The following is a 13,388-nucleotide window of genomic DNA, read 5'->3' on the forward strand; positions in this document are numbered from 1 at the left end:
AAAAACAACTTATCCTAGATTTAATTTTATTAGCACTACTCCTTCTTTATTCCGTGTATCTGCCAAACCTAAAGGTACAGTGTTTGAGTATTGGTCTCCAAAATGATGTTAGCTAGATCCTGTATTGATTACAATTTTTCTTTTATTATTCACAGCCAACATCGTTTACTTCTGATAGATACTCCTCTGCATAACACATTGATGGAGTTGTGGACCATGGTACACTTCTTGATTCCGGGAATTTCCAGGCCTTATCTAGATTTTCCAGTAAAAGCAGCTAATGAAGAGAACCAAGATTATTGCCATAAACTGGTCATCAGGTTACACAGAGTATGTTGTCATTTTTTTCATCTGCCATCCTATAGTAGGTGTAGAAGCTCTTAGAGATGGAAAAAAAAAATAAATTAAAAGGTGTGGTTAACCTCTAGATTTTTGGCCTTTTTTAATCTTTATTCAGTTCAGACAGAAAGTCCAGCTATAAGCAGGGTTTTCTGCTACCCAAAAAGTATAGAGGTATCATTTAAAAATTATGTGGGGCTCAGATTTTGAAGGATACCATGCAGAAATTTATGAACAAATAATGCTTATGCTGTGTATGTTTAGTATGATTGAATATGACGTACGAGGTTTGTCACGTAAAATGTATTGGGTGTGAATGGGTTTGGCTTGCTGTTGTAAAATTGCATCTTTGAAGTGAGAGAAGTTTTTTTCTTCAATTAATGTTTCAGATGATTCAGCCATTTATCTTGCGAAGATCAAAGAGAGATGTTGAAAAGCAGCTAACAAAGAAATATGAACATGTACTAAAGTGTCGTCTTTCTAATCGACAAAAAGCTATGTATGAAGATGTCATATTACAACCAGGGTAAGGAATTAAAACAGGAAATAAAATGCTGTCATTTTTCGTGCTTAAGCACGATGATATGCTTGGAATGTCATGGTTGGAGGTGTTTGTAATATTTTTCTGAAATTTTCCTGCATGACCAGTGGTTAGAACACAAATTGTAAACTAAAGTGGTAGACAAATGATGCTATGAGCCTAAAGAAAAACGCGTGCTTTTACATATGAACCCTAAAAATCAAATTGTAATTATTGGTCAGTTTTGCCCCGTTTTGCTTCAAGATTTCTTTCTAATGTGTGGTTTCTTATTTCTTAAAGCCCAAAATGTTTCTGCCTCCTCTCCCTCCTCCACCTTTCTCCTCTTAACTTGTGCTGTGAGACCAAGTAGCTATTGAAAAGTGGAGGGAAAGAACAGAAACAAAACAAAGAAAGTTGGAGGATAGGGAGATGGTAAGGTTGTATCTGACTTTAAGGTAGCACTGGTCCCTAAGCTTCATGTTCCCAGATTGATATTCACTGCAGTGTTACTTAAACCGCTCTGGAAACACCTAGGTAAAGACTAAACTTGCATTATAGACTTTTGCATAATGTATTGCGCTGCACACTGATTTAGGAACATCTTTTTATGTCTTTGAAAACATGTGCTTAAACTGATTTCTGTATCAATTACTTGGTAGAACCCAAGAAGCTCTCAAAAGTGGGCACTTCATCAGTGTCCTGCATGTCCTGATGCAGCTGCAAAGGATCTGTAATCACCCTGATCTGATAAACCCCCGGCTTTCAAGTACCTCTTACGTATCAGAAACACTGGAATATAGAACTCCATCTCTTGTACTGAGTGCCCTAGAAAGGGATATTTGGAAGGTGAGTAGAAAAGTAAACTATTTTTCTCTGTTAGTGTCCTCATAGAATATTGGTACTTAATATTGTTGTCTTATACATCGTAAGGCTACCTGAAGTTATAAATTGAAGGAATTCACTATTCCATATCCATGCCTACCAAACTCATACTTGTTGCATCTCTTTTTCATAATAGCAGTTTGAGCTTTTCAAGTGGTTTCCAATCATGTTTTTTTCAAGTAGTTTGCAATTTTTCATGAACTACTTGGTCGAAGAGAAATTAGCTTTGCTTTCATCACAGCCATAGTCATTTGCAGTTTTCCTACAGCAGCAACACTTTGGGTAGCACAGTGCTTATTTATAACATCCTGTTTTTTTTTTTTCTTGTGCTTTCAGTAGCTAAAGGAGAGTAGGACTTACTCTTTATTCACATGAAAGTAAACACTGATTCAATGAGTAAATTAGTACGCTTCTGTCAGTCCATTTGAAGTATCACTATTTGTGTTATCATCAAAGGTGTGTTCTCCCTCTTCAAGATAATAGAACAATTTCCCTAGAAAGAAGCATGAGTAATGGTGATCTTTTCGGCTGATCATATTTCATCCTTCATATTTTTCTGCACCTAAATTATACACATACTTTATAGTTTGGCATTTGAGTTCCATAGTCAACAAACGCATTCTAAGAATTTTAGTTGATTCTCTGGAAATTATGGTGTATGAGGAATTGTCAAATGATGGCTTGCCTTGATTTCTATAGTGGCAGCTAATGATTTAAATTTTCTTGTTTCTGGTGCTGATGCATAAAACAGGACTACCAGCTTAAGATATGTTTCCAAAGTTTCTAGACAGTTTTGGCTAATAATTAATAGTTAACTTTTTTAAACTTAGAGAATTTATTTCAAATTAAAAAGTAAAATGTAGAAAGTAATTTAGTGTAGAACATAGAGAATGCTTAACTGTTTGTGCTGTCACATAAAATAATAAACCTTACTTTACAATACTTCTAGGAATCAGACTTGTCTCTCTTTGATCTCATTGGAATGGAAAACAAAATGACTCATTATGAAGCACAATTGTTGCCAAAACAAAAGGTTACTAGAAAATTAATTGAAGAAATCTACAGCTCCCCTCCACCACCAGCCAGGCCTAACCCAGTGAAGCTCAAACCAAGCAGGTATGTTCAAGTGTCTTCCTTTTAGCTAGAGTTACAGGAGCAAAACGTAGTTCTGTCTGCATCTCTCGTAACGTGATTCACATAAATTCTCAGAATTTGCTTTGTATTTTTTTTTATTCTTTCTTATTTACAACTTTAAGTAGGGATTCCATTTTAATAGTTTTTCACAGTCATACAACCCTTTTGAAGGGTTTTTTTTTTTTTTTTTTGATTTCCCAAAGTTTTTACTTAATTGGTGGATGTATTGGTATTTTCCTCTTGGAAAATCCCAAAGTTATGTGGAACTGTTTTTTTGATTAAAAGAAGTTGCCCGATGACCTGCTGGCAGGTTGACATCTCTCTGGAAATGATACAAGGATGCCATTCCAGTTTCAAGCTAGACTGTGTGACTTGTTTACTGTAATTCTGTTTTTTCCTGCATTCAACTGGATGTGTAGCAATGAAGATTTTCTTCTTGCGTGTACTTAGCAAGCTGACTTTATGGGATTTCTGTAATTGAAGTTTGCCAGTGATGAGTCTTGCCAGCATCAGCCATCTGTAAGCAAGAGATTGGTATCTGAGGGATCAGTTTATGCTTTCCCTGCTGATAGAGCTTACTTTTTAAATCCAAATTATGATCTTCCTATAGCCTTTGACTTTTCATGTTCTTTTCAGGTTGTTTCAACCGGTTCAGTATGGTCAGAAACCAGAGGGCAGGACTGTAGTTTTTCCAAGCACTCAGGTACAACGCACGGTGACCACAGCAACAGTAACTCAACAGGGACAAGTACGGGGAAGGTCACCCATAGCTACGGTGTCCTCAAATCAAGGTAAGAGAGTTAGGGCTTTGTTGATTAGATAGACTTCTAAATACACTGATACCAGTTAGCCTGATAATAGAACTCTTTTTCCATCTAGCTTAATGGTCTAGAATACTAATAGCTTAAAAATACCAACAGACTAATTGCCAGTAAATTTCCCCACTAGTTTCCACAGTATGATCTGCCAGTGTAATGCAAAACTAAGCTTTGTGTAACCTAACTGTTAGTGTATGGAGTTAATATGTCATAGTCGGTATTTATACCCCAATCACATGTAATATTCTGTCAAACTTGGGAATTTAGAGTACTTTTGTGTATTTATTTAACCTTTAAACAATGCTTACCAAATAAATAATGTTGTAAAAGTAGGATGGAGTAATAGGCATAGCTAGAAATCCCAGTCTGTAAGGAAAAGCCTTTCCTGTAGCCGTTTTAATATCCTGTTGGAAGGTTTCTTTTTAATGCAGGTTGTTTAAAGCAGTGGAGTTAAAAAACCTCTAACAGCTTGCACAAACAAACCTTATCGATTGCAGCCGCAGCAGCACAGTTTCAGACAACTCAGGCTTCCACCAGTGCTCCAAGACACCAGCCCGCAGCGACCTTCACCACAGCAACTAGCACAGCCCATCCTGTGAAACAGCGGGGCCAGACCACAGCACAGGCCTCCCAGCTGGGCCAGGCCCAGCCACAGCCCCCCCCGCACACCATCCAACAGAGTGTGCTGCCTCAGAGGCTGGTACTCACCTCTCAGGCCCAGGCACGGTTGCCTAGTAAGTGGCCTCCCCTTTCGAGGTTTCTCCCACCTTTTTACTACAACGAGGTTAAGTTACTAGGCACCCTAAAATGTGTACAGAATCGTTGTTTTTTTTTCACTCTTCTGATTAGCCTTGCTCAGTACGTTGCTTATGACCAAGGAAAATCAAAAATTGGATAAGAAACAATAGCATTGCTGTGGACATACATTAGCGGTGTCAACTTAATCTCCTATTTCTGCATGTTCCTTCTGCTGGCAAGACTTCCTTCAGACCAAATGTTTTAGCTCTATCCTAATTATTCCTTTCATATTAAACACTAATCCATCTGCTAAAGGCCTCTCACAGAGAGGAGCGTCGCAACTGTTAGGCAGAGAAAAGCAATGAGGCTTTGCTTTAAGGTTGTATGTGCACTGCCTATTAGCATGTATGTAGAGTACTGAGCACTGATGTATTAATTTTTTCTCTGGGGTAATGCACTGCCTTTACAAAAGCTAAATTTCCATGCCCGTATTTTCTCAAGATCGTAAAACTTAATGCTTAAATGCCTCTAACCTTTCTGCATTTAAATCACAAAAAGCTTGGTCCTTGTCACTTTAAAGCTTTTTGGTTTGTCTAAGTGCAGATTGCTTAATGTAAATCATGTTTCATCAGCAAATTTCGTATTATTTTAAATGTATTTATATAGCTACATGCGTGAATATTTTTGTCTCTTCCTTCAACCTTCCTTTATGCTCTTGAAAAGGCAGTGGAAATCACTTTAATGTCTATACTTGTTCTGTTACAAAGTGTCACATGAGTTTTCAGGTAGCTCTTACCCTTTTTGCTAATGAAAGTGATACCTTCTAAAATGTTGATGTTCTTAGCTTTTAAACAATCAGCTTTTTTCCAGTTTGTCCAACAAATATAGAAAGCAATACCTGCTTAACTTTTATATGACACTTTTGATGCACTAAGTATAATTCTGCATGGAAGGCGCTTCAGCACCAGTTTACTAACCAAAATTTAGAACTGTGAATGTTGAACAACCCACCTCCCACTTCGTTTTTCTTAATGCTTGTTTTCCTCCTTAACAGGTGGTGAGGTAGTAAAAATAGCCCAGCTGGCTTCTATAGCAGGAGCACAAGGCAGAATTGCTCAGCCAGAGACCCCTGTAACACTGCAGTTCCAAGGAAACAAGTTTACTTTATCACATAGTCAACTTCGCCAGCTCACTGCAGGGCAGCCTTTGCAGTTACAAGGTACTAATTTCAAAACAGTGAGTTTCCCGGTATTTAGGATGCTCCATTTTTGATCTGGACAGCACATTCCTTGTTGACGTATATTAATGAGATTTCATCCTGCCGGTTTTTACTGTTCTGTTCTACCTGCTTTCTGTGTGAGATGGATAATGAGCTAGCTCTGTTTTGAAAATAATTGTGTATTAAGTAAAAGACATGGTTACTTTCCTTTTCTATATTGTATTTCAAGATTTTATTACTGAATTTGCTTTCACGTGTATGCAATATAGCTGAAGTAAGGTGAGATATTATTTCAGATAAATTATCTGATGAGTAGAAACAGGCGAAACTAAGGATATTCTTAATTTGTTCGGAAATGGTGTAAATAACACTTCAAGATTGGTGTGCCTATGATTTTTTCCATACTGATCAGAGCTTTCACTGATCTGAAAGCTCTACTTAGAGTACTTTCGGCTCTCAAATTTCTCCTCCTGGTGGTGTGTGCATTGCCAAATTCAGGAGAATTTAGAAACCTTGATTCTTATGGCTAACAAAATAAATACGGGAAACACTAAGTGACAGTTTTTTACTTAATTGGATTTTGTCCAAATTCTGTATAAAATACCTAGATATGTAATGATACTCTATGTGAAACTCCTGAATAACTATGAAGACTTCGGTCTCTCCTAGCAGAGATTACGGAGTTTTAAATCTGATGGGTATAATGACTTTTGGGGGTAAAATTTTAACATAGTTTGAAACAGTAACGAGTGGTTTGTAACAGTGGTATCTTTTGCTACAGAACACTAGAGCTCCTTTTACACTCTATTCAGTCTAATTTTTTAAAATCCATCTGTTGCAGGAAGCGTTCTCCAAATTGTTTCAGCACCAGGACAGCAGTATTTGAGACCTCAGGGTCCAGTTGTCATGCAGACTGTTTCCCAAGCTGGAACTGTTCAGAATGCTCTGAATGCATTAGGGAACCAGCATCAAGCAGGTGTGCCAACTTCGACGGCAGTCACACAGCAAGGTAGGTTTTCTGACCTGAAGAAATGTCTCTATCTACACACTCAGTTGCTAAAATCATATATTCGTAAATACTCCAAATTTTTACAGATTGTATTTTTTTTTTCAGTTGAGTTCAGAAGCAGGTAAACTATGAGGGAAATCTTTCTGACTAGTGATTTATGAGTGATGTGTACCGAAGTTTTAGGTAAAGTCTTAGTACAAACTTGGAAGAGCTTGAAGCCAAATTTAAATACATAGAATTTTATTTACCAGTTATATCTTAGGTCAGGTTTTTCAGGGAAGAAATGAGTTTGAAATACTTTGATTCTTTTTCAAAGAAAGATCAAGGTGATGCTGTTTTATACTGACATAGAATGTCCAGCAGTTCTGGTTTTGCACATAAATTCTGATATCTAATTTTCTTTGCTTCTCTATCTACTCAAGCTCCTGTTTTCATTTCTCTCTGTAAATACTGCTCTGATATTTGGTGCCTTGCTGTGAATATGATCAATTCCTTGCTTTAAAACACAATCAAGATGTTGATCAAAAAACAATAGAGAAATTGTGGTCTAGGATGCACTTACAACATAACAGCAGGTTGTTAAGTGGTGATAAATGCAGTAGTAGGAGTTCATGCGTTGGAAATGGCCATCTGCTGTAATTGTCTCTGGATATAAACCATTCACTTAAAACAGACTGTTTACTGCTCCTTTTTGATGTATTAATGTGCCCTTGAAGTTCATATTTTGACATTCTGAAGACTAAGAACCTCATCATAAAAAGGGAGAGGAATCTTTAGCAGCCTCCCAGTTGTTGGGAGGTAAAGAATTTCTGTCATGGTTTGTAAGATCTGTGGCTGAAATGTTTCATCCTTGAGCTCTGATAACATTACAGGTGCTCCTAGTATGACCACAGTTCGCAACCAAAATCGATAAATCAAGATAAAAGGTTTCTACAAAAACTCACACATCTTACTATTCTCATGATGGTAAAGAGAGAGCTCTGTTAAAAGCAACAATAATAATACTGTTTTCAAGTATTGAAAGAAAAAATTACTATTAATCTTTGGAGGAAGGTGTAAAGCGTATGGAAAATACTTATTTTGACTTCCTGAATTTTGGATAAGATACCAGATAAATAAATTGTTTTGAGTGATCGGAATATGTTGGATATCTCTATTGGCATGTTTTTCTGTAATAAAAATGTATAAAGGCAAAGCTTTCAACTCTGCTGGTTCCTCAGAGACTCTTATTCGTAATGTAAGAGCTAGTGCCTGCTTGTTAACTTGAATTCAGTTCTTCATTGGTGTATTGACTCACCATTAAATGCAGTCTCACACTGAGTAGCAGAGGGTTGTGCTGCTTTTCTATTACAAATAATCCGTGCTGATAACCAATGCATTCTGCCTGAGATAGAAACCTATAAATCATATCAAGAAAATAACCACTACGTAGTGTCTGTAGTCTGCTACTACATTAAGGGTATTGCTGTAGTTTCAATTAGTTGTGTGTAATGTTCTTACAGTTCAGTTAGGTGCCTGGTAAAACATCTGAAAACAGTTGACTTTGCAGAAATGCTACTGTGAGATTCCATCATGTATAGTTTCTTTAATTTGTAGATATACCAATCTAATATGTTTTCTGAAAAATCTTGTATAGTTTAATTAAGGTAAATTAGAATTATCTTTTTCTGATATAGAGTATAAGGTTTAAATGCACTATACCTGACATTCTGAATAAACTATGAATTCAACAGGTCTTTGTGCAAAGCAAAGTAAAATTCTGTTCTCATATATTTGTGAAAATAGTTGGAATGAACATGTATCAGATGCCTGATGTAGTGAAGGAGGTACGAATTTCCAGTACCTAATGAATATTTAGACTAAAAGATTATCTGTAACATGATATGTGTTGCAGCTAAGAAATGTCTGCTTATTGAGACTAATAAGTGCAACTTCAGAAGAATAAATATATAAACACAAGGTTTATCCTCAGTTTGTATTCCAGGTAGAACTGCAGTTACTAATTTGTCATCTGGTGATATGGGAGCAGTGTTAAAACCAGCACCTACACATGGACAATCACAGGTACTTAATTTCTATTTTGTTACAGAAATGCAACTCTTCAGGGTTGATATTAACCTATAGTTTACAACACTGGCAATTGGGCAAATTTCATGGATCTCTAATTTGGACAATTTTTTTAAAAAGTTACTTAAGCAACCTATAAAACATTGGAAAACATCAAACATTAAATTACAAGAAACTGCAACTTATCAATATTAATGCATTACTTGAAATGGCTCAAATATAATTTTTTATTTTTTTTCCAAAACTATGAAATATACTCTAATAGAAGCAAGACACCAATTTAAGGTGGAACTGACTCTTTAATATTTATTGGATTTAAATGTAATCTTCAAATTTTATCTTGAAACTTACATGTTTTGTGATTGGTGTGAATGGTGTGAATAGTTGTTAGAAATGAGCGTGTTAATGCTAAAAGACACGCATTACTCAGGTCCTGATAACTTAATTCTAAAGAAACTAGAATTCCTAACTAATTGTTACTGACAGCAAATACATTTTTTCAACTTTTCTTGTCAAAGGAAACATATGAAGAAAAGAACCGACTTTTAAAGGAACGTTTGGACAGAATATTTTCTGGCAATGAGCGCCGTTGTTCAAGGGCTCCAGTGTATGGCAGAGACTTGTTGGGTATTTGTTCTTTAATTGGTGAACAAAAGCCCTTTCAGCTGTCTTCCTGTGAGGACAATAGTTGGAGGTGGGCTGGCTTTGTGAACTGTTGCCTTTCTTCAAGTGCCTCCAGAGGCCCAAGTGATCCGTTGCAGGAAATGATCCAGACTTTGGTTCAGCAACAAGAATCTTTAAGGGATGTTGTTAACAGGTAATGCACGACTCAGCCCTTGTAGGTCTTTCCCACATTTAGTTATTTCTCAAACAGTCCTTTTCAGTAAAACTGTAAAGTTGTTGTTTCTGCTCATGAGCTTGTTTGGTTTAGATTGATTTATTTAGCAGCAAATGATGTAAATTGTAACAAACATCTTAACAGAAGCTATTATCAAAACAGATAAAACAAAAAGGAGAGAGAGAGAGAGAATGTTAACACTTCTAAGATTTGTACTGCTTAATAAGTCAGTTCAAAAAAGTGTGTAGCTAATAGTGTAAAATTACACTGTTACAGGCTGAAAATTATTACCATATCGTTTTGTGTGTAGTTTCTTAACCTGGCATTCACTTCTTAAAATGCTTTTCACAGGGCTCTCTTCGTATTGCCAGCTGCAGTTGCTGCTCCCCCGTGTTTGTATGTAGCAAATCCTCCCCCTTCATATAGCCACAGATTGAAAGTCCTTAAACATAGTCTTAAGCAGAAGGCAGCTCCACACTTGCATCAGTTGCATCGGATTACATCTCCGCACTTGCTGCAGTTCCCTGACCTCCGGCTGGTGCAGTATGACTCAGGTAAAGGCGGATACTGGGTGGTAATACCTTGGTAATTTCAAGTTTCATGTCAATGGAGTGTCTATATAAAAACCATTATTGGTTTTCTATTTTAAAATTTAGGAAAATTAGAAGCTCTTGCTGTCTTGCTTCAAAAATTGAAATCTGAAGGGCGCCGTGTGCTGATTTTGTCACAGATGATTCTGATGTTGGACATACTGGAATTGTTCCTGAATTTCCATTTCCTCACATTCGTGAGGATTGATGAATATGCTAACTATGAACAACGGCAGGTAAGTGTGTCCATGGGTACCACAGTATGTGCTCCATAGCCTTTTATATGCTAGTAGAAGGAAATTTATATAGTTTCTCACTTATTTTGAAATGTTGACTTTTTTTTGTCTCGTTTCTGTTTTTTTATTAGGCCTTAGTGAATTTGGTTTGTCATTTTATTTTGGTGTGTGGTTTATTTACTACTTGCTTTTACTCCATTTATGTAGGAACTGATGAAAAGTTTCAACAGAGACAAGCGCATTTTCTGTGCCATCCTTTCTTCTCACAGTCGCTCCACTGGAGTCAATCTTGTTGAGGCAGACACTGTTGTGTTCTATGACAATGATCTAAATCCAGTAATGGATGCAAAGGCACAGGAATGGTGTGACAGAATTGGGAGATGTAAAGATATCCACATATACAGGTGATACTTACAGATCAACAACTTTTCCTTAACATGCTTTAATGTAAGATTATTTCAGATAGCACTGCCCTAAATGATCTGAAATAAAGTTGAAACAGTGCTGAAATCATCATCTCACTTCAATATCTACCCCCTCCCCCTCCAGTTTATCATAGGAAGTTATAGTCTTAACACCACATGTAATTAATGAGTCATATATGCGTGTTTTTTCTATGCTTGCATACCTCACATTTTTAAATAGTGGATCTTTTATACTAATTGTTAAAGAAAAACTTTAAAGTAGAGAAGGTAGTATCTGTTTTGTTCTTGGCCTGTACCAGCACCAAAAAAAAAGTTTATTAAAAGCTCATCATTTTTCTACAAGGGAAATTTCTGTTTCTGAAACTGTTTTTTTTCCTCCTTTTTTAGGCTTGTCAGTGGTAATTCTGTAGAAGAGAAGCTTTTGAAAAATGGCACAAAGGACTTGATCAGAGAAGTAGCTGCTCAGGGAAATGACTATTCAATGGCCTTTTTAACACAGGTAAGTTAATATCAAAACATGCACCAGTGTTGTGGTGTTTAGTAATTTCAAAAAAATCTGTGCTGGAATTTTAAATAACAGCATATAAGGAATGTGATTGGGCTGGAATTGATAGGTTAGCATATTAGATTTCAGGATTGCTGGAACTTAGCTGTCAGTATTTGAGAGAATGTGGCATTTTCTTGTTCTGTTGCTTGTACAGTCATCACCTTTGTGACTTTATATTCTGGTTTCTTGCACTTTGCTACAAACTTCTGCAGTTTGTAAGATTGAAGTTTTCAATGACTTTGAAAACATGAAATACAAAGTTTGGGTATTCAGTGATGTAGGCTGGTCTCAAGGTGGAGAAGACAGTGACAGCACTGATGAAGCTAGTCTGTCCTCTGCTGGCACTCCTGATATTGTGATGTAGGTTGTTAAAGTGTGCATTTCTGTCTTTCCTATAAATTGCTCAATAATACTTTATTCTACTGTGTAGTCACACAAGAAAATTACAGTAGAGAAAATGGACAATTTTCCAGAAATAAAAGATAAAGGTTTATTTTTTCTTTAGTCAGTGCATAGTTTATAAGGTTACTTGAACCTAAGTTAATTTAAAATAATATAAAAACCAAAATAGTTCTGAAAGCTGAATATACTTCTCTTTTTTTCTTCCAACTACCAAGCAAACGATTCAGGAGTTGTTTGAGGTTCATTCTCCTATGGAGGATTCTGGATTTAGAGTGAAAGCAGAAGAGTTTGTAGTACTTTCTCAGGAGCCTTCTCCAGCAGAAACCATTTCACCTAAAGTTGCACGACCGTTCATAGAGGTAATTATTAACCCAGGCATTAAAAATACAGCTGTACGACATTAGTGTTACACTGCCTTCTCTTATTTTTGGGGAGGAAGTAAATTCTTCTAAGCTGTTTTCTGTTAGGTTTATATTGTTTTGACATTTTCCTCTTAACAGTACTTCCAAAGGGATGCAGTGAAGTTGTAATCTTTCTGGGGACTGTTTCTCTTGCCCGAGGAGAGATTTATTGCAGAAATTTGTGTCGGACTTCATTGAACTTCTTATAGGAGCTTCTTTCCATGTTTTTGAAGTCCTCATTATTTTTAAAAAATGTCTTTCTTAAAGGCCCTCAACAGTATTGAGCACGAAGATGAAGAGTCAAATGATCACATACAAGAAATAAGATCTGAGTCGCACATTGAGCCTTTAATCTCAGAGCTCTGCGAAACAAAATACAACGAAGAGCCCTCACCGTTGCAGGAATTAGTTGCTGTTGTGGATCAGGTACCATGACCTTCCATGAATATTTAGTTAAAAAGTCATATTTAGTTCATATATTTCAATTCCTTTACAGTCTTGCTTTAAAGCAACTTTGTTTTCAATTAGTTTGATACTTCATTAAATGGATGAGAAACCTACTGATTTTAAGCTGATGTTAAACTATCAGAAAGGGAGATTAGTTTTCAGGAAACCTTTGATACAGTCTCCTTCAGTTACATTTCTTTTGTTGTTCTGAATACTAACTTTTTTTCCTTGATACATTCTCACAGTTGACTCCAATTGAGAAGTATGCTTTGAATTATTTAGAGCTCTTCCATGTGTCAGTTGATGAGACTGAGCCTCGGTTGAATGAGGTAAAATAGCAAATATTTCTATTCCATGTTTTTCATCATAATGCGTACAAGCAGGGTTAATATTTTCAGTGTGTAGTGGAAGTTGCTCCAGTGACATGGAGTAAGTATGTTGTAGGCACCTCTATTGTCTTCTCTTGCTGTGCTTTATGAACCCCAAGAATACCTTACAGAGATATTCCTATCTTGTCATTCTTTAGGTTTAAGCAGGTGTCAATTTTTCATTTATTCTTTGTAAAATGGGAATGACATTATTCAGCACAGTTCAGCAAATATTTGTTGTACTCCATTGATAGCAGGGAAAAATATCATTAGCTTCAGCGAGCCTGCTTATTTTGGGTAAAGGAGCTTGTTCTGGTTGTCTTGGATGTTTAACTCAGTTTGCTTTATTTCAAGGGTATAAATACCTGCAATACCTGCAAATTCTCCTTTAACTGACCATAAAAGTAT

At 36.3% G+C, this 13,388-nt stretch overlaps 1 protein-coding gene across 12 annotated transcripts in view; it reads left to right on the plus strand.

Moving 5' to 3' along the window:
• The window catches only part of LOC311420646 (E1A-binding protein p400-like), a 48,272-nt gene that overhangs the window by 19,834 nt on the left and 15,050 nt on the right, over nucleotides 1-13,388 (plus strand). For 10 of the 12 annotated variants that reach the window (XM_084491725.1, XM_084491729.1, XM_084491731.1 and 7 more), the window contains 17 exons: nucleotides 156-330; nucleotides 729-865; nucleotides 1,519-1,705; nucleotides 2,691-2,857; nucleotides 3,512-3,666; nucleotides 4,191-4,427; nucleotides 5,486-5,650; nucleotides 6,492-6,659; nucleotides 8,632-8,723; nucleotides 9,245-9,543; nucleotides 9,916-10,118; nucleotides 10,221-10,390; nucleotides 10,598-10,794; nucleotides 11,203-11,314; nucleotides 11,980-12,123; nucleotides 12,433-12,591; nucleotides 12,858-12,941. In XM_084491725.1, coding sequence (XP_084347851.1) covers nucleotides 156-330; nucleotides 729-865; nucleotides 1,519-1,705; nucleotides 2,691-2,857; nucleotides 3,512-3,666; nucleotides 4,191-4,427; nucleotides 5,486-5,650; nucleotides 6,492-6,659; nucleotides 8,632-8,723; nucleotides 9,245-9,543; nucleotides 9,916-10,118; nucleotides 10,221-10,390; nucleotides 10,598-10,794; nucleotides 11,203-11,314; nucleotides 11,980-12,123; nucleotides 12,433-12,591; nucleotides 12,858-12,941 — 2,851 coding nt within the window. The remainder of the gene's footprint in view (nucleotides 1-155; nucleotides 331-728; nucleotides 866-1,518; nucleotides 1,706-2,690; nucleotides 2,858-3,511; nucleotides 3,667-4,190; nucleotides 4,428-5,485; nucleotides 5,651-6,491; nucleotides 6,660-8,631; nucleotides 8,724-9,244; nucleotides 9,544-9,915; nucleotides 10,119-10,220; nucleotides 10,391-10,597; nucleotides 10,795-11,202; nucleotides 11,315-11,979; nucleotides 12,124-12,432; nucleotides 12,592-12,857; nucleotides 12,942-13,388) is intronic. The other 2 variants (XM_084491730.1, XM_084491736.1) reach the window with 2 other exon arrangements.

This window comes from Aythya ferina (assembly GCF_964211825.1).
Source record: "Aythya ferina genome assembly, chromosome: 17".
Classification (NCBI taxonomy): domain Eukaryota; kingdom Metazoa; phylum Chordata; class Aves; order Anseriformes; family Anatidae; genus Aythya; species Aythya ferina.